The sequence below is a fragment of the Eimeria necatrix genome, genomic scaffold (genome assembly GCF_000499385.1).
Source record: "Eimeria necatrix Houghton genomic scaffold, Enh_scaff232, whole genome shotgun sequence".
In the NCBI taxonomy this organism is placed as follows: Eukaryota; Apicomplexa; class Conoidasida; order Eucoccidiorida; family Eimeriidae; genus Eimeria; species Eimeria necatrix.
Genome location: NW_013652909.1, coordinates 31,075 through 49,297, shown reverse-complemented (window position 1 = coordinate 49,297; position 18,223 = coordinate 31,075). Strand labels below are relative to the sequence as shown.

The 18,223-nt window shown below is 60.6% G+C and overlaps 4 protein-coding genes across 4 annotated transcripts; all 4 read right to left on the bottom strand.

Moving 5' to 3' along the window:
- Nucleotides 1-99: 99 nt before the first annotated feature.
- Nucleotides 100-2,937, bottom strand: ENH_00031970 (hypothetical protein; the record flags this gene model as incomplete). The annotated part of the gene is made up of 4 exons (XM_013580198.1): nt 100-681; nt 814-886; nt 2,466-2,650; nt 2,782-2,937. 4 exons carry the CDS (start codon nt 2,935-2,937, stop codon nt 100-102), a joined length of 996 nt encoding a protein of 331 aa, XP_013435652.1.
- A 2,530-nt stretch (nt 2,938-5,467) lies between these two features.
- Nucleotides 5,468-6,069, bottom strand: ENH_00031960 (hypothetical protein, conserved; the record flags this gene model as incomplete). Its single annotated transcript, XM_013580197.1, is given in 3 exon segments — nt 5,468-5,674; nt 5,678-5,873; nt 6,008-6,069. Coding segments are annotated over 3 exon segments (465 nt in total).
- A 2,977-nt stretch (nt 6,070-9,046) lies between these two features.
- Nucleotides 9,047-11,917, bottom strand: ENH_00031950 (hypothetical protein, conserved; the record flags this gene model as incomplete). Its single annotated transcript, XM_013580196.1, has 4 exons — nt 9,047-9,128; nt 9,238-10,234; nt 10,685-10,759; nt 11,035-11,917. The coding sequence occupies 4 exons, from the start codon at nt 11,915-11,917 to the stop codon at nt 9,047-9,049; spliced, it is 2,037 nt and encodes a 678-aa protein (XP_013435650.1).
- Nucleotides 11,918-15,248: 3,331 nt separating this feature from the next.
- On the bottom strand, nt 15,249-17,704 carry ENH_00031940 (hypothetical protein, conserved; the record flags this gene model as incomplete). The annotated part of the gene is given in 2 exon segments (XM_013580195.1): nt 15,249-16,754; nt 16,760-17,704. Coding segments are annotated over 2 exon segments (2,451 nt in total).
- Between the last annotated feature and the right edge of the window lie 519 nt (nt 17,705-18,223).

Genomic DNA, 18,223 nt, shown 5'->3' with positions numbered 1-18,223 from the left:
CAGCCCCCCAGCCCCCCACCCAGCCACCCCGCCACCCCGCCCCCCAGCTAGCTAGCTAGCTAGCTAGCTAGCTAGCTAGCTGGCTGGCTAGCTGGCTAGCTAGCTAGCTGACCGCTCGATCTCGTGCATCCAGTTCTTGACGTTGGCGAAAGACTCTCTGTCAGTGACGTCGTAGACGACGACAATGCCGTGGGCGCCTCTGTAGTAAGAAGAGGTGATGGTGCGGAAGCGCTCCTGGCCCGCAGTGTCCCACTGCACGCACACCTGCTGCTGCTGCTGCTGCTGCTGCTGCTGCTGCTGCTGCTGCTGCTGCTGCTGCTGCTGCTGCTGCTGCTGCTGCTGTGCTGCTGCTGCTGCTGCTGCTGCTGCTGCTGCTGCTGCTGCTGCTGCTGCTGCTGCTGCTGCTGCTGGCAGCAGCAGCAGGAGGCGCACGCGCGCAGGGAGGCGCGCGAGCCAGCGACGGGCGGGGACAAAGCGGGCAAGCAGCGGCAATCGAAACCAAGCAGCAGCAGCAACATCAGCAGCAGCAACACCAGCAGCAGCAGCAGCAGCAGCAGCAGCAGCAGCAGCAGCAGGGCGTCTTACGATCTGCAGCTTGACTGTCTTCCCGTCCAAGTCGATTGTGCGGATTTTGAAATCGACGCCGATTGTGCTGATGTAGCTTTCAGTGTACGTGTCGTCCTGCGGTGTACGTACACCCCAGGCCCCACACAAACCCTAAACCCTAAACCCTAAACCCTAAACCCTAAACTCTGCTGCGGGCAAACTGGGGCAAAAGGATCCGCAGCAGCAGCAAGCAGCAGCAGGCCTTACGGCGAAACGCAGCAGCAGGCAGGACTTGCCCACGCCGGAGTCCCCAATGAGGAGCAGCTTGAAGAGAAAATCGCTGCAGCAGCAGCAGCAGCAGCAACAGCAGCAGCAGCAGCAGCAGCAGCAGCGTAAGCAGGCGCGCCACGCAGCAAGACCCACAAGCCACGGAAGGGAGAGACCCCGATGAAGCAGCGAAGTCAGACACACCGGCCACGGCAACTAGCTGCTGCTGTGGCTGCTGCTGCTGCTGCTGCTGCTGCTGTGGCTGCTGCTGCTGCTGCTGCTGTGGCTGCTGATGCTAGCAGGGGCCTCAGCAAGGCAGCTTACTACTCAGGCTTCATCTTGGCAGGCGGTGCTGCTGAAGGTCGTGGTGTGTTTTTGCTGCTGCAGGGGGAGCAGCAGGAGCAGCAGATGCTGTCACGGTTTGCTGCAGCAGCAACTGCAGCAGCTGCTGCACCGCGGATGCTACAAAAAGGACAGGCAGCCTAGGAGACACTCCCGAGGCTGTCGTGGGCTCTGCTGCAGCAGCAGGAAGCAATATAGAGGGGCAGCAGCAGCAAGCGCAATGTGCTGCAGTGAGGCGTGGCTGTTGCAGAGCAGCAGCAGCAGCAGCAGCAGCAGGAGCCGCAACCGCAGCCCAGAAAAAATGGAAAAGCGAAAGACTGCTGCTGCTGCAGCAACGACAGCAGCAAAGCCACCCGGGGAGCGGTTAGGTAAGAGGTCGCAGGAGCAGCACCACTCGGCAGCACCGGCGCTGCTGCTGCAGCAGCAAAAGAACAGCAGCTCCAGAAGAACCCCCAGAGAGGAAAGGCCCCCAGCCTTGAATCTGAAAGGCTCGAAAGAAGAAAGAGGGAACTGCTGCTGCTGCTTGCTGCCGCTAACGCCGCAGCAGCAGCAGACACGGAGGGAGCAGCAGCGCGAGGGAATATGTGTCTGCTCAGTTTCTGCAGCAGCAGCAGTGACACAACGTTGTGAAAGAGGCAGCAAACAGTACTTCAACGCCGGCAATTTGATGCCTTTCTTCCTTCTTTCGCGGGCACAGACGAGCTGCTGCACATCAGCAGCAGCAGCAGCAGCAGCAGCAGCACGACGCTACTGGTGCTCGCGTGGCGCTGCCGCTGCTGCGGCTGCTGCCGCTGCTGCGTCTTGTGATGCTGCAGCGGCACGGGTTGCTGCTGCTGCTATTTAACAAGAACAAATCATTTACTCTTCTTCTTGGAGGAACGCTGCTGACTGCCGCTGCAGCTGCAGCTGCAGCAGCAGCAGCAACACCAGCAGCAGCAAGACGCGTTCCGTACAGACCTGCTGCCTCCCGTTCACCGCAGCATTTTCTCTCTAGAGTTACAAATAGAACTGAAAATTTCTAGTGAACATTGTTCAACTTGCTGCTGCTGCTGCTGGTTCTCAGCCGTGTAGGAGCCGGTGCAGCAGCAGCAGCAGCAGCAGTGGCCGCAGCAGCAGCAGCAGAAACGGGAACTCAGCAGCGCCAGTGGACGCCCACAGATCGCTCCCAGCTGCTGACTTGCTGCTGTGTTGGAAGCAGCAGCAGCTGTTTGTGCAGCTTAGCAGCAGCAGGCTGTGCTGCAGCAGCCTGCTGCTGGCTGCAGCAGCAGGCCTGCTGCAGCACCGGCAGCAACTTGTGCTGCTGCACGCACTCCAGAAGTGCTGCGTGAAATCCAGTGCTGCTTTTGCCAAGCCCGCAGTTCGTGCAGCCGTAGCTGCTGCTGCTGCTGCTGTTGCTGCTGCTGCTGCTGCTGCTGCTCCGGGTTGGCTGCAGCAGCAGGCGGCCAAGGCTTCCATTCTGGTACCCAGGAATAGGTGCTGCTGATACCGCGGCATCCTGTATCAGCAGCAGCAGCAGCAGCTGCTGCTGCTGCTGCTGCTGTTAGGGAAATGGGCTTTGTCTTCCAGCTGCGGCTGCAGCAGCAGCAACTGAAGGGGTGAGGCGACTGTAGAGCTGTTGCGTCTAACTGGTGCGCGCAGGCCCGCGTTGCTGCTGCTGTTAGATGCTGCTGCTGCTGCTAGATGCTGCTGCTGCTGCTGGGTGCTGCTGCTGCTGCTAGGTGCTGCTGTTGCTGCTAGGTGCTGCTGCAGCAAGTGCAGCTGCCTGGGGCCTGCATCTTTCATCTAGGTGTGCCACAATATGTTCTGAGGCTTCTTAGCAGCAGGGAAGTCACCTGCTGCTGCTTTCCTGCAGCAGCAGCTGCTGCTGCTGTTCCCATGCAGCAGCAGCAGCAGCTGCTGCTGTTGCTGTCGCAGTGGGGTTGTCGAGTTTTGAGTTTGTTATGTTGGCTCCCCCGTTGAGGTGTATGTACACCCGAGAGCGCCTCGAGCAGTTGAGAATTTCAAGTGTCTGTACACCTCAAGAAAGGTGTGGGGTTTATAGGGAGGTTTCTCTGCTGCAGCTAGCGAGTTTCTTGCTGCTGCTGCTGTTGCTGCTGCTGCTGCTGCTGCTGCTGCTGCTCCTTCTGCTTGAGCCTAGACAGCCACGAAGCTGAGATTCCAAGTAGTGTGAAATGTGAATTTAAATGAATAATGAAAGTTGAAGAATGAGACATCAGCTGCAGCAGCAGGTAGCTGCAGCAGCAAGAAGCTGCAGCAGCAGATAGCTGCAGCAGCAAGAAGCTGCAGCAGCAGCTGCTGCTGCTGCAGCAAAGGGCGCTTACAGCGAGTGAGGCAGCAACAGCAGCGCCTGCTGCAGCAAGCAGAAAGGCTGCTTTGCTGCATGCGCTGCGCTCTGCTGGCTCCCCAGCAGCAGCAAGCAGCAGCAGCAGCAGCAGCAACAGCAGCAGCAGCAGCAACAGCAGCAGCAAGCAGCAGCACGAAATGGGGTTTTGTGGCTATTTGCCTTAGTAGGCGAAATAAAGAAAAAAACTTCAAATTTGTTTTGAAAAAAATTGGAATTCAAAACTGATTTAAAATTTGTAAAAAGGAATTTAATTTTCTTTTTATGAAAGCCAAGAAAAGAAAAAAGAAATAAAAAGAAAAGAATTATAAAGAGTGAAGAGAATTAAAAGAATTAAAAATGATTTAAAGAACAAAAGGAATTAAAAATAATTAAAATGAAAAAGTATTAAAAAGAATTATAAAGAATGGATTAGGTGAGGCGCAGCAGCAGCAGCTTTTGCTGCAGTTCTTTTAATTTATTTAAAAGATATTTATTTGAAATAAAAGAGCAGCAAAACAAAAAAGCAGCAAAAAGGACATTTCTGAGACTTAGGAGAGGAGATGAGGCACTTAACTGTGGCTAGCTACAGCTAGCTGTTTAGCTAGCTGTGGCTAGCTGCGGCTAGCTGCACTTAGCTGTGGCTGCAGCTAGCTGGTTGCAGCTTGCTAGCTCGTAGCAGCCTGTAGCTAGCTGCAGCTAGCTAGAGCCACAGCTAGCTGCAGCTAGCTACAGCTAGCTGTAGCTGTAGCTAGCTGCAGCTAGCTGCAGCTAGCTGCAGCTAGCTACAGGAGCCTGGGGCAAACGGGCGCAGCCGTAAGCAGCAATTTACGCAGAGAATTAGAAGAAGAAAATAAAAGTGGGGAAGCAGCAAATTAAGAAAATGAAAATTATGAAATCTTTTTTATTTGCTTCCTTTTTAGAAAGCTGCTGGCAGCAGCTAAAGGGCATTTAATTGAAAACTAAGTGAAATACTTTTTGTAAAAAACAGAATTCAAAAAAGCTGCTGGCTAAGAGCTGTTGGCTAGCTGATTTTTGTGCTGGTTGGAGCCACAGCTAGCTGGCTAGCCAGCTGGCTAGCCAGCTGGCTAGCCAGCTGGCTAGCTAGCGAACGGCAGCTAGCTGGCTAGCCAGCTAGCTAGCCAAAGACAGCTAGTTGCCTAGCCAGCTAGCTAGGCGAAGACAGCTAGCCGGCTAGCCAGCCAGTTGCAGTCACGTGGGCTGCCTGCACTACCCTTAGCTAGCTGCACTACCCGTAGCTAGCTGCACTACCCGTAGCTAGCTGCCCCTGCAACAGCTAGCTGTGCTAGCTGCAGCTAGCTGCAGCTAGCTTCCCCTGCAACAGCTAGCTGTCCCTGCAGCAGCTAGCCACCCGGAGTGTCGCTAGCTCGTGAGGCAGCAGCTGCGCACCCGGCAGCAGCGGGCCAGCGAAGCAGCAGCTAGCTGGCGCACCAACAGCTAGCTGCCCCGCAGCAGCTAGCTGCCCCGCAGCAGCTAGCTGCCCTCGCAGCAGCTAGCTGCCCTCGCAGCGGCTAGCTGGCCTCGCAGCAGCTAGCTGGTATCGCAGCAGCTAGCTGCGGGTTGAAGCCTTCTGCTGCAGCGGGCTTGGGAAGCAGCAGCATCCAGGCCAGTAAGTTCTGGTCGCTGCATGCAGAACAGCAGCAGCAGCGGCCAACTGGCCCTCGATCTGCGAAATAGAAGAATATTTTAATAAATTAATTTCAATTAATTTAAATATTGGCGGAAAACTCCGACAAAAAGTCCCAAACTTGAACTGCGGAGGCTGCGGGGCCCCAGGTGCGCCCCCGAAGGCTCTGTGCGCTGGGGCCCCCACAGGCCCCCCAAGAGTCCACGGCGAACTCTTTGGCTTTCTTTGCTGCCGAAGTTTATTCAAATTTGATTTATTTAGAAAAAACTGCAGAGTTTATCCCCGAAAAGTCGAAACTCGGGCCTCCAGGGCTTGCCGGGAGCTGATCAGGAGTCTAGAAAGTCTCACGGGGGCTTTAGAAAGCCCCGACTTCTGTATTTACGTAGAACTCGCAGGCTGCTGCTGCTGCTGCTGCTGCTGCTGCTGCTGCTGCTTGCCGCGCTGCTGGCCGAGTCGCTGTTGCTCGGGGCGCTGCTCCCGGAGAGCTGGGGCTGTCGCTGCTGCTGCTGCTGCTGCTGCTGCTGCTGCTGCTGCACTTGCGAAGAAGGCAGTTACCCCCGAGAGGAGGGGAGGGTTAGCTGGAGATCCCGGGAGGGGAAGCGCAGGGTTTGCTGCTGCTGCTGCTGCTGCTGCTGCACTGGGGGAGGGGCCCCAGGTGACCCTGGGGGCTGCGGCGGCCGGAGGGGCCCCTCTGCTGCAGCAGCTGCAGCAGCTCTGCTGCTTCCTGGCGAATGGAGAGCCTGGGGGCCCCTGCAGCGCAGCAGGATGTCAGTGGGGTTTCTTTAGCCTCCTCTCAGCCCCTGCTGCTCAGCCCAGCCTTCAACTTGGCCCTCTGCAGCTACCCCCCCGCGCCCCAGGGGGCCCCCCTGCTGCTTGCTGCTTACCCGGGGGCCCCCCTCCACAGGAGGCCCTCAAGAAAACCCCACAAAGTTCCTTCTTTCTTCATAATGTCCATCTTGATCAACAGCTCCATCTTCGCCCTCTCCTCCTGTACGTACACCCCACACTCCCACGCACTTCCTGCCAAACCAGGGGCCCCCAGGGGCCCCCGGGGGCCCCCGGGGGCCCCTAGGGGCCCCTGGGGGCCCCTGTAGGACCCTGGGGGCCCCTGTAGGCCCCTGGGGGCCCCTGGGGGCCCCTGGGGGCCCCTGGGGGTTTCTGGGGGCCCCCCGGGGGCGTTTTGAGGGTTTGCAAATGTTTTAGATTCCACTTTTAGTTTAGATTCCACTTTTAGTCGAAGTTAGTCCAAGTAGAGTCTGGAGGGGTTTTAGGAGGTCGGGGGCCCTTAGGGGCCCTCACGGGGCTTCTTTGCTGCTGGAACGCGCACTGCAGCACCGCCCCGTGCTGCTGCTGCTGCGCCCCGCTGCTGCTGCTGCTGCTGCTGCTGCTGCTGCTGCCGGCCTGCCAGCTGCTAGCGCCGCTGCTGCTGCTGGCCAAACCTTGCTCGCTGCTGCTGCTTCCGAGCCCCCCTCACCTCCACCTCCACCTTCACCTTCTCCGCTGCCGCTGCTGCTGCTGCTGCTGCTGCTGCTGCTGCTGCTGCTGCTGCTGCTGCAGGGGCGTGTCTTATATACTGGGCTGGTCCCCTCCGCGAAGCCGTGTCTTTGGTGTTGACTCTGTTGGGATCTTTTCTTGTCTTTTCTTACCTCGAGGGGCCCCTCAGTTCGCGGCAGCTGCCGCGGCCGTTGGCTCGCGCGGGGCCGCTCGCGCCATCGCTCGCGCCGCTGCTGCTGTCGGCGGCCTTTTTGCTGCTGGACACTTTGGCCTTCAGCGGCGCTCTCCACCCCGAGCGCCCAAACCCCTACGCCCCCAACAACTTCACCGGTGCTGCTGCTGCTGCTGCTGCTGCTGCCCCTGCTGCTGCGGCTGCTGCTGCTGCTGCTGCTGCTGCTGCTGCTGGTGCTGGTGTTGCTGCTGGTGCTGCTGCTGCTGCTGGTGCTGCTGGTGCTGGTGTTGCTGCTGGTGCTGGTGCTGGTGCTGGGCTGCTCCGCGGGGCTGTTGCACACGTTGTTGCTGCTGCTGCTGTTGCTGCTGCTGCTGCTGGTGCTGCTGTTGCTGCTGCTGCTGTTGCTGAGGCCTTTGTTTCGAGGCTGCTGCTGGTCGTGCTGCTACGCGCACTGCTGCTGCTGCCGCTGCCGAGCCTGAGGCCGCAGCAATCAGGGGCACCTGCGCGTAGGGCTGCGTCATCTGCTGCTTCTGCTGCTTCTGCTGCTGCTGCTGCTGCTGCTGCTGCTGCTGCAGGGGTTTCTTTATCTCTGCATACGCTGGTGACCTCTTTTCTCCACTGGGGCCAAAATGGCTTCGAGCTGCAGGGGAAAGTGGAAACAGCAGTTCTGCCGCGCCACGAGTTGCTGCTGCTGCTGCAGCCGCAGCTGCTGCAGCACAGCGCCTTTTCCTGCGTCATTACTCTGCTGCTGGGCCGCACGGGGGAGCAGCAGCTAGCGGGTTTGCTGCTCACCTGGATGGCAGCAATTGTGCGCGGCGCTTTGCTGCTGCAGCTTGCTGCTGCAGCGCATGCACAAACCTGGCATGTTGTGAGGCCCTTTTTGCTGCGGCTCTGGGCAAATCCTTCTCTTTTCATTGAAGCTCTAAAAAATCCTGCTGCTGCACTTCAGTCAACCTGGAGCTTCAGCACCGGTGAGACGCGTGCTGCTGCTGCTGCTGCTGCTGCTGCTGCTGCTGCTGCTGCTGGAGGCTGTCCTACGACGGCAGCTGCAAGGGGCTGCAACCAGAGTGCAGAGTGAGTGACAGTTCTGCTGCTGCTGCTGCTTTCTTGCAAGCTGCTGGGGGAGGCAGCAGCAGCCGCTTCGCTGCAGTGGCAGCGACAGGGCTGCAGCAGCAGGAACAGGTGCTGCAGCAGCAGCAGCAGAAACAGGCGGCGCAGCTGCACAAGCTGCAGCAGCTCCTTTCGCCTTATTTGCTGCTTGAGCATGTGAGGTGTCTTTGCTGTGCGTGTATCGAGAAACCAGCTGTTGATGTCTGCTGCTGCTGCTGCTGCTGCTGCTGCTGCTGCGTGTCTTCAGGAGCGCAGCAGCGCATGGTGCTTCTCGGGCTAGTTTGCTGCCTCTGCTGCTGCTTCCTGCTGCAGCTCGCGCGGCTAGCAGCAGCATCTGCCACCACTTTTGCTGCCAGGCCCAAAAGCCAGAAGAGTTTCCAGGAGCAGCAGCTCTCGCAGTATAAGCATCCGCTGGTGCAGCAGCAGTTTACACAGCAGCAGCTCTTCACGCAGCAGCAACTGCAAAGTCCACAGCAGCAGGCAACGCTGCAGCAAAACCTATAAAGCTTGGCTTAACTTAGGTGGTCTGTAGGCGAAAAACACCGCAGCAGCAGCACACTGCAGCAGCAGCAGCAGCTGCAACAGTGACGGCTGCAGCAGCACTTGCTGCGCAGCAGCTGCTGCTGCAGACCATCAGCCCACCGGCAGCCTTTGCAGCAAATTAGAAAAAATGCACAGTCTCTAAAAGCAAAAAGCTGTAGTGTCCGACTGTACGTACACCCCGCAGAGGGCCTCTGCGCTGCTGCTGCTGCTGCTGCTGCTGCAGCGGCTGCAGATGAAGAGCCGCACGAATTTCCGCAGCGAACAAGCCGCAGCAGCACGCCAGCGGGCGACATGGCTAGCTAGCTGGCTGGCTAGCTGGCTGGCTAGCTAGCTGGCTAGCTAGCTAGCCAGCTAGCCACGCAAATTGTATCGGCATGCACTCTATGCATGCAGAATTGCTTGGCCCTAAGTGCAACTTTTCGAAAGGGGAAACTAAAGCGACAGCACCAGCCGCTGCTGCTGCTGCTGCTGCTGCTGCATCTGTTGCAGCTGAAACGAAGCAGTTTGAACGAGAAGGCCAAAGGGCAGCAGCCAGCAAGTCTGCACCGAATGAAGTGCTGCTGTGCTGCTGCAGCAGCAGCAGCTGCTGCTGCTGCCTGCCGCCTCATGTTGCAGTTTCTAGAGCCACCGCTGCTTTTCGCTTCTCTCTGTAGGCTCTGATCTGCACCGCTGCAATGCGGTGCTGCCTGCTCAGCCCAAGCACACAGCAGCAGCAGCAGCAGCCCGTGCACCTACTGCAGCAGCAGAAGCAGCAGCAACAGCAGCAGCAGCAACAGCAGCAGCAACACCACTTACTCAATGATTTGCTCAATAGGAATGTTGAAATGCAGCAAGTCACTTGTGTCGGGAAGACTCTCATCGTCTTCGTTCTGCAGCTCTGTTCCTGTGCTTGCTGCTGCAGTTGCTGCTGCGGCTGGTGCTGCTGCTGCAGCTGCTGCCGTTGCAGCTGCTGCTGTTGCTGCTGCTGCTGCTCCGTCTGGCGCTTCCTTCTTTTCCGTGCGCGTCACTGCTGCATCTTGCGCTCCTGCTGCAGCTGCCGGTCCTTCTGCTGCTTCTGCTGCTTCTGCTGCTTCTGCTGCTGCTGCTGCTGCTGCTGCTGCTGCTGCTGCTGGGTGCGAGTCCGTTGGTACTTCGCTTTTCACCCGCTGCGCCGCCTGCGAATCCTCATCTGCTGGGGACTTTGTTGCTGCTGCAGCTGCTGCGGCTTCTGCTGCTGCTGCTGCTGCAGTTGCGTCCTCGCTTGGCGCAGCAGCAGCTCTTCTTCTGCAGATCAGTTCCGCGAGGGAGCCTGGCTGGAGGTTCTCGTCTTTGGCGAAGCCTGCTGCCGGCGCAGCGGGAGCTGCTGCTGCTGCTGCTGCTGCGGCCTGCTGCTGCTGCTGCTGCTGCTGCTGCTGCTGCCAGGACCAGCGCGCGGCGTTGCCGCAGGTGACAGTGTCGACGCTTTGCTGCAGCACAGTGTTGGCAGCCAAGTCTGCTGCAGCAATAGCTGCGTTGCAGCCGGGGCAGTGTCCGACGAGCCCGCCTGCTGCTGCTGCTGCTGCGCTGCTGCTGCTGCTGCTGCTGGGGTCCGCAGCAGCAGCAGGGTGCTGCTGCAGGTACAAGACTATGCAGGCTCTGCAGAAAGTCTCGCCGCAGCACGGAGTCAACGTGGGAGACTTGAAGATCGAACTGCAGCAGCAGCACTTCAAATGTGCTGCTCCCCCCACATGCCGCTGGATACGTAAATCCAAAGACGATCCCAGCAAACTCAGACTCCCCAGCGCGCCCCGCTTCAGCACGGCGAAGCTCCCGTCTGTACAGACACCCCACACCCCACACCCCACACACTCAGCAGCAGCAGCAGCAGCAGCAGCAGCGGCAGCAGCAGCAGCGGCAGCGGCAGCAGGTGGCTGGCTGGCTCGCTGGGTGGATGCCTAACTTGCTGGCTGGATGCCTAGCTAGCTGGCTAGTTAGCTAGCTGGGTGGCTGGCTAGCTAGCTGGGTAGCTAGCTGGGTAGCTAGCTGCCTGGCTAGCTAGCTACTTGGCTAGCTAGCTGCCTGGCTAGCCAGCTGCCTGGCTGGCTAGCTAGCTAGCTGGGAAGCAGCACAGCTAAGGGGCAGCAGCAAAGGGAGGCAAGAGGCAATGTAACAGAGAACTCAGCCGCAGCTGCAGATCCGCAGCGCACCAGAAGCTCCGCTGCTGCTGCTGCTGCTGCTGCTTCTGCTGCTTCTGCTGCTGCTGCTGCTGCTGCCGTGCGCCCACCTTTTTTGATGTAGACTTCTTGGTGTCTGTGGATTTCGGAGGGCAAAATGTCCTTTAAAAACGAAGAAGGCAAACCTGCAGCAGCAGCAGCAGCAGCAGCAGCAAGAGCAGCAGCAGCAGCAGCACTATGCACAAATAAAGCCCCCGCGCCTCCCTACGCACTGCTGCTGCTCAGCAGCTCATGCTGCTGCTGCTGCTGCTTTAATCGCTGCTGCTGCCGCAAGTGTCGCCGCTGTATCGACTGCTGCTGCTTCTGCAGGTGCTGCTGCTGCAAGCGGCGCTGCTACGGCAGGTGCCGCTGCAGCACCACTTGCTGCTGCTGCTGCTGCTGCTGCTGCTGCTGCTAATACCTGTTGCGGGTCTGATCTTTTTTTGCTGCTTCGCGTCTGCAGACTTTGGGCAGTTTTTAATATGGTGTCCCATTTCCCCACACATGTGGCAAATGTAATCTGAAGAAACAGCAGTTGCTGCTGCTGCTGCTGCTGCGTAGTGCTGCTCCTGCTGCTGGTACATCAGCTGCTGCTGCTGGCGCGCTGCAGCAAGTGCAGCAGGCCCGCCCGGCACGGAGCGGCAGGCAGCAGCAGCAGCAGCAGCAGCAGCAGCAGCAGAGCTGCTGCTGCCCTCCTCCTGCGGCCGCAGCCACATGAAGTTGTGGCTGCCTTGTCTTCTGCTGCTGCTGCTGTCGCCTCTCTGGAAGCTTTTTCTTGTGTCATGAACATCAAGGACAGCCTGCAGCAGCAGCCGCTCCTCCTCACTTGCTGCTGCTGCTGCTGAAGCTGCTGCAGCATAGTCGGCGCTGCTGAGGCCGAAGCCGCCGGCGCTGCTGCCTGGAGCAGCAGCAGCAGCAGCAGCAGCGCCCGCAGCGCCGCCTGCAGCGGCAGCAGCGCTTTGCTGCAGCTGCGCGCTGGCCTGCTGCTGCTGCTGCTGCAGCTGCTGCTGGTACTTCAGCTCCGCCTCGCGCAGCGCAGCAGCAGCAGCAGCAGCAGGCTTCCGCTGCACCAAGACACACAGAGGCTCGTGCAGCAGCATGCTGTCAGCCACCACTTCATCTGGAGCAGCTTCGAGCGACAGCAGCAAATCAATTGCTGGAAGAGCAGCAACTCCCATTTGCTGCTTCAGGTGTACACGCAGCTCCCCACAAGACACCGGAAGAGCCAGTCCTGCTGCTGTTGTGCCCGTTGAGGAGCCCCGCAGCCGCCACCGCAGCACGGAGTTGTCCACAGAGCCCGACATTGCTGCTGCTGCTGCTCCTGCTGCTGCTGCTGTTGCTGCTGCTGCTGCTGCGGCGAGCGATGCCCCTGCTCGCGTTCTTACTGGCCGCCGTGCGCTGCTGCTGCCGCAGCTGCGACTGCTGCTGCAAATGCAGATTCTGCTGCTGCGAGATGACCTGCTGCTGCAGATGAGATGCCTGGAGAACTCTTCGTGCTGCTGCAGCAGCAGCAGCAGATGCCGGCTCCCTACAGTTCCTACCTGCTGCAGCTGCCGCAGCTGAGTGGAGCAGCAACAGCAACCCTGCTGACTATGCTTTCCCCGCGGCACCAGCAGCAGCAGCAGCAGCAGCAGCAGCAGCGGGAGCTATAAATGCATCTGCAGCCTGGCAAAAAGAAGAGGTCCTTGAGGCTCGGCAGCAGCAAACAACGCAAATGTCTTCTTTAATAAAAGAAGCAAAAGTAAAGAGGAATAAAAGAAAAGGCAGCAGCTACGGAGAAGCAGAAGACAGACGGGGCTTCAGCCCTCTGCGTTCTCCCGACCTGCAGCGCTGCTGCTGCTGCTGCTGCTGCTGCTGCTGCACGTTAAAACTTGCTAGCAGCAAATTAATGAAAATTTGTTATATCATGTCTCATTTTATTCACAAATTCGACAGCAGCAGACAGCAAACGTTCTCTAAAGTGTTGATTTAAGGAGGGCGGGGGGCTCAGGCATTTGGGGGCCCCCACTGGGGGCCCTTCTCTTTGTGCTGCAGCAGCCTGCTGCAGTACCGCTGCGCAGTTGCCTTATAAGTTGCTGCTGCTGCTGTTGCGGCTTTGCTGCTGCTACTGTTGCAGTTTTGGTGCTGCTGCTGCTGCCTGTTTGTGACCTGCTGCCGCCGTCGCTGCGCGGCCTCCCGCTGCAGCGCGAGTTGCTGCTGCTACTACAAATGCTGCTGCTGCTGCTGCTGCTGCTGCTGCTGCTCTGAGTACCACTAATTGGACTTAATTTCAAAATAGGTCCAACAGTTTACAGACACTTCGCCAGCAGAGACACGAAAGCACCATAGCATGCAGAGAGAAGCCCTCAACTTGTGCGCAGGGCCGCCACCGCTGCTGCTGCTGCTGCTGCTGTTGCTGCTGCTGCTGAGCCTCCCCTGCGGGAGCAGCCAGCCCAAGGGAAGACACTGTAGCTTCTCACACAGCAGCGTCGGCAGCAGCAGCGCAGCAGCAGCGGCAGAGCCTGCTGCTGCTCCCAGCGCGCACTGCTGCGCTGCTCTGCCGGCTTCAGCAATAAGCAGCAGAGGCAGCAGCACAAGAAGGCCTCGCTGCAGCAGCAACAACTGGCTGCAGCCCCAGCTGCTGCCGCCGCAGCAGCAGGTAGCTGCAGCCCCCGCTGCTGCCTACGCAGCCGCCGCGTGCTGCAGCAGCAGCAGCAGCAGCAGCAGCAGCAGCAGCACTGCTGCCGCGTGTAGAGCCCGCCAGCCTGCGCCTCTTGCTGCGCCAATTGGCTTTTTGCTGCTGCATGCAAATTCTAAATCTAGAGCTCAATTACTTACTACGGTTTGGGGCTCCTGGCCGGCCGCTAGCAACTTGTCTGCTGCAGGCGTTGCAGCTGCTGCTTCTGTGCAGCAGCAGCAGCAACAGCAGCAGCAGCGGCTGCTGCTGCTGCTGCCAACCCTCTGCTCGCCGTCGTGCGTCTGGGCAGCTAGCAGCAAAGCCAAAGGAAGCAAATGGAGAACTAAAAGCTGCTGCATGCAAACTGGCAGCAGACACCGACCCTGCTGCTGCAGAACACCGCCCGACTCCGCTGGGCAGCAGCAGCAGCAGCAGCAGCAGCAGCAGCAGCAGCAGCAGCAGCGCCGCCCCGCACCGAAACGGCGGCGCCTCCTTGCATGCATGCGAGCTGCTCCTTACCATCGAAAAATAAATAAACTAATTCATAAAAGCCTTACTCACATTCTGCACATTTGCATGCAGCTAAAAGTGCACTCTTCACAAATCCGAAGCCACCAGTTTGCTGCTGCTGCTGCTGCTGCTGCTGCATGCGGCCCTCCCTCTGCTGCGCCCCACACTTCCTGCTGCTGCCCGGGGGGCCCCCAAACCCCGGGGGGCCCCCCAAACCCGGGGGGCCCCCGTGCCCTTTTGCTGGCCCGCAGCGGCTGTTTTAAGCCGCACGAAGGGCCCCCAAAGGCTCCATCGGGGCCCCCCAAGGCCCCCTTCTGGGGCCCCCCACCAGCTGGGGGGCCCCTGGCTGGGGGCCCCCCAGCTGGGGGCCCCCCGTTGGGGGCCCCTGGGGGCCGCCAGCCGCAGGGCGCCCACAAGTGCCCAAAGCTGCAGGGGGGCCCCCGAGCTCTGGGGGCTCAGGGCGCCCCTAGGGGCCCCCAGGGGCCCCGTCTTGTGCTGCAGTGACCCAGCTGGGGGCCCCTGGGGGCCCCTGGAGGCGGAAGTGGCTCCTGGTTTGAGCTGCTTCCCTGGCCTGTTCTCGGGGCCATAAAATGGTTACAAATGAGTAACCTCCGCAAAATATATTCTAACCTACGCAAATTGCATGCAAAGTGCATGCGAAATGCATGCAAAGTGCATGCATGCGCTCCTCTGGCCAAACCCGTGCTCGCAGCAGCAAAATGATGGAAAACTCAAAACAAAGGCCCTTTCCCTTGCAGCCTAATTCAGCTGCCCCTGCTGCGGCTGCTGCAGCTGCTGCAGCTGCTGCGGCTGCTGCGGCCCTTTAGCTGCTGTGAATGCTGCTGCTGCTGCTCCTCTTTCGCTGCTGCTGCGTCCAGCACTGCAGCAGCTGCGGCAGCTGCGGCGGGACTCCTGTCTATCTGCAGACGCCGGGGTGTACAGACACCTGAGCAGCGGCGTGCATGCAGCTGAGCTGCGGTCTGCATGCACCCGAATTGCAGTGTACAGACAGCTGAGCTGGGTGTACAGACAGCTGAGCTGCGGTGTACATACACCTGAGCTGAGGCGCGCACGCAGCCGAACTGCAGTGTACATGCACCTGAGCTGGGGTGTACGTACACCTGAGCAGGACTGTGCGCAACCCGCGCTGCTGCAGCGCACAAGCCACCTGGGGTGTACGTACACCTGAGCTGCAGGGCGCCTGCGCCTGAACTAGACTGTGCAGACGCCGGCTGGGGTGTACGTACACCTGAACGTGCACGGGCGTGGGGTGTACGTACACCCGAGCGAGAGCAGCCGCGGCTGCCTGGGGTGTACGTACACCGGTTTGCTGCTGCTGCTGCTAGCAGCAAAGCGGGTGTACGTACACCGGTTTGCTGCTGCTGCTGGCAGCAAAGCGGGTGTACGTACACCGGTTTGCTGCTGCTGCTGGCAGCAAAGCGGGTGTACGTACACCGGGTTTGCTGCTGCTAGTTGGCGTCTGGGCTGGGGGGCGCGGGGGCGTTGACTATGGCTAGCAGCTGGAGGACACTGGACTTCATTTTTGCTGCAGTTTCCACCAAGTCCTTGGAAGCCCACTGAGTCCATGCTGCAGCTCTGCTGCTGCGGACGGCCTGCAGCAGCTCCGTGGCAGCAGCTGCGGCTTCGGGGGGGAGTTCGGGGCCCTGCTGCTGCTGCTGCTGCAGCGGCCCGGGCGCCGCGTCCGCCGCCGCTGCTGCTGCTGCTGCTGCTGCTGCGGGCTCCTGCTGCAGCAAACCTGCTGCTGCTGCTGCGCTCTGCGCCAGCCGCAGGCTCCGCCGCATGTCCAGCTCCAGAGCCTCCAGCAGCTGCGCATGCAGCCACAGGATTTCTGCTTCTCCATTAAAAGCTTCCGTTTCTGCTGCTGCTCTTCGAGCAGCATTCATGAGGTTCTCAGCAGCAGCAGCACGAGACCGCAGAGCTTCTGCTGCAGCATTTGCTGCATGCCGGGCCCTGTTCTTCGCGTTGTCTCCCACTTGCTGCAGCGAGTCCGTCAGCCGCAGCAGCACGGAGGGGTTTATGATGCTTCGGGGGGCCCCCCCGGGGCCCTGGGGGGCCCCCCTGAGGGGGCCCCCCTGCTGCAGCTCGTTGAGAATGTCTGAGACCCTTTTGCTAATTGCTGAGGCCTCCTGGCCAGCTCTTGCTGCTATTGAGTTGATGGTTTGTCGGACTTGTTCATTTTGCATCATTTTTCCGGAAAGATCTTTGTCCAGAAGTCCGCTGAGGCTTGCTGCTGCTGCTGCCAGCTGCTGCTGCAGCTCCCGCCCCACAAGCCCCACGCGCTGCCCCTCTGCTGCAGCAGCTAAAATGTCCCCCTCGTGCTGCAGCTGCTCAATTGCTTCTCTGTACTCCCGCAGCAGCAGCTCCCCCTTCTCCAGCTGCCGCTCCACTCTGTCCAGCTCCGCCTCGTCCCACTGCCGCTGCTGCTGCTGCTGCTGCTGCTGCTGCTGCTGCTGCTGCTGGTCCTGGTCCTGGTCCGGGTCCTGGCCGCGCTGCTGCTGCGGCTCCTCCGTGGGGGGCTGCTGCTGCGGCGGGTCCCGCTGCGGCCGCTCCGCCGCCCCGCCCGGCCCCTGCTGCTGCTGCTGCTGCTGCTGCTGCTGCTGCTGCTGCTGCTGCTGCTGCAGCTGGAGGAGAGCCCTGTAGAGGGCCCGCTGGCCGTCGAGGAGGTCTCTGCACTCCCGCAGCAAAGTTGCATGCTCTCTAGCTAGCTGCGAAAGCATCACAGCAACAGCACTTGTCTCCAAGTCTTTGCTGCTGCGTCTTGCTGCTTCGAGGGCCTCGCGGGCCTTCTGGAGGAAGTCCACTTTGGCAGCAACAGCAGCAAGCTGCGCGGCCCCCTGCTGCAGCGCGAACTGCTGCTGCTGCTGCTGCTGCAGCGCCTGCTGCGCTGCTGCCACCTGCTGCACAAACGCCCCGCAGCTCTCCCGCAGGGCCCCCAGGTGGGCCCCCAGGGCCCCCGTCAGCACAGTACCCGCGTAGGCCTCCAGGGCTTGCTGCTCCTGCTGCTGCAGCACAGCAGGGCTTTGCATGCGTGCTGCTGCTTGGGCCACCTGCAGCCCGTGGGCCACGGCCACTTCATAAAGCTGGGCCAGCGCTGCTTCTGCTGCTCCCAGTGCCCTTTCCAGCGCTTCTCGGGGGGCCCCTCGCGGGCCCGCTCCTCCAGCTGCTTCGCTCGCTGCAGCCCCCGCCGGAACTCCCGAACAGCAGCAAGACTTTCCCGAGTGCCCAGGGCCTCAGCTAGCTGCAGCGCAGCAGGCTGCAGCAGCTCGAGGGTCTCGAGCTGCTGCGCAAGCCGCGCGCTCTCCAGCGCCTGCTGCTGCTGCTGCTGCTGCTGCTGCTGCTGCTGCTGCTGCGCAGGCAGCAGCTCCAGCGCAGGCCGCAGCCGCCCCGGAAGCCGCACAGAACGCGCAGCCACCAGACCCAATATGGCAAATAAGAACAGCGCCACCACGCTGGGGGCCCCCGGGGGGCCCCTGCGGGGCCGGGGGGCCCCCGGGGAGGCCCGGAAGCCGCGGGAGGGGCCCTTCTGCTGCAGCGCCTCAGTGGGTATGGAGGAAGAGAGGGCCCCCGGGGCCCCCGGGGCCGCAGGGGCCCCAGGGGCCCCCGGGGCCCCAGGGGCCCCCGGGGCCCCCGGGGCCCCGGGGGTCAAGTAGAAGCCGCGGGTTGGGCCAGTGGTCCTGCGGATTGGGAAGGCTGCAGCGTCGTAGGCGGACTGGGACTCCGGCTCGGTGACCTGGGGCTCCTCAGTGGTCCACTGGTCCACTGAAGTGGGAGAGCCAGCCTCGGACTCCGTCTCTAGAGCTTCCCAGAGCGAAACAGCGGGGCTGTTGGCCGCTGCGGGCGCTGCGGCCAGTGCGACTGCTGCGAGCCATACAACGCAGCAGGTGGGGAGGGGCAAGAAACGCATTATTGGGGCCTTCAGCAGCTCATAGCACCATTCAAATGCAGGCTTTTCGATTTTTGCAAGCTCAGCAGCGCCAAACGCACGCAAAACCGGCGAAAAATGAGTTCGAACGGCCCTTCACGCCCAAGACGCCGCGGGAGCGCCGAAGCGAAACAACGCTCCCTGCACAGCGCGCCTTCTGCTGCTGCTTCCGTTTTCAAACCTCTTCCAGGCTTTTAAAAAGCTTGTTTATTTGTTCTACACTGAGACAAAGGGCAGGCCGACCCGCGAAAGACGAGAACGAGCAGCGCCTGCCGCGCCCGATCTTGCAGCAGCAGCCGCCGCAGCAGCAGCAACAGCAGACGCCCAGAGTTCAGTGCCCTCGCTGCAGCCCTGGGATCCTTTTTTTGCTGAAGACAAATAGTTAAAAAGGGTATTTCGGGGGCTTGGGGAGAGCGGGCTCGCCCGCCTTGCTGCAGCTGCGGCGCAGCAAGCCGCAGACTTTCTTGCACAACCGAACACTAGACACCACTGCTGCCAGCC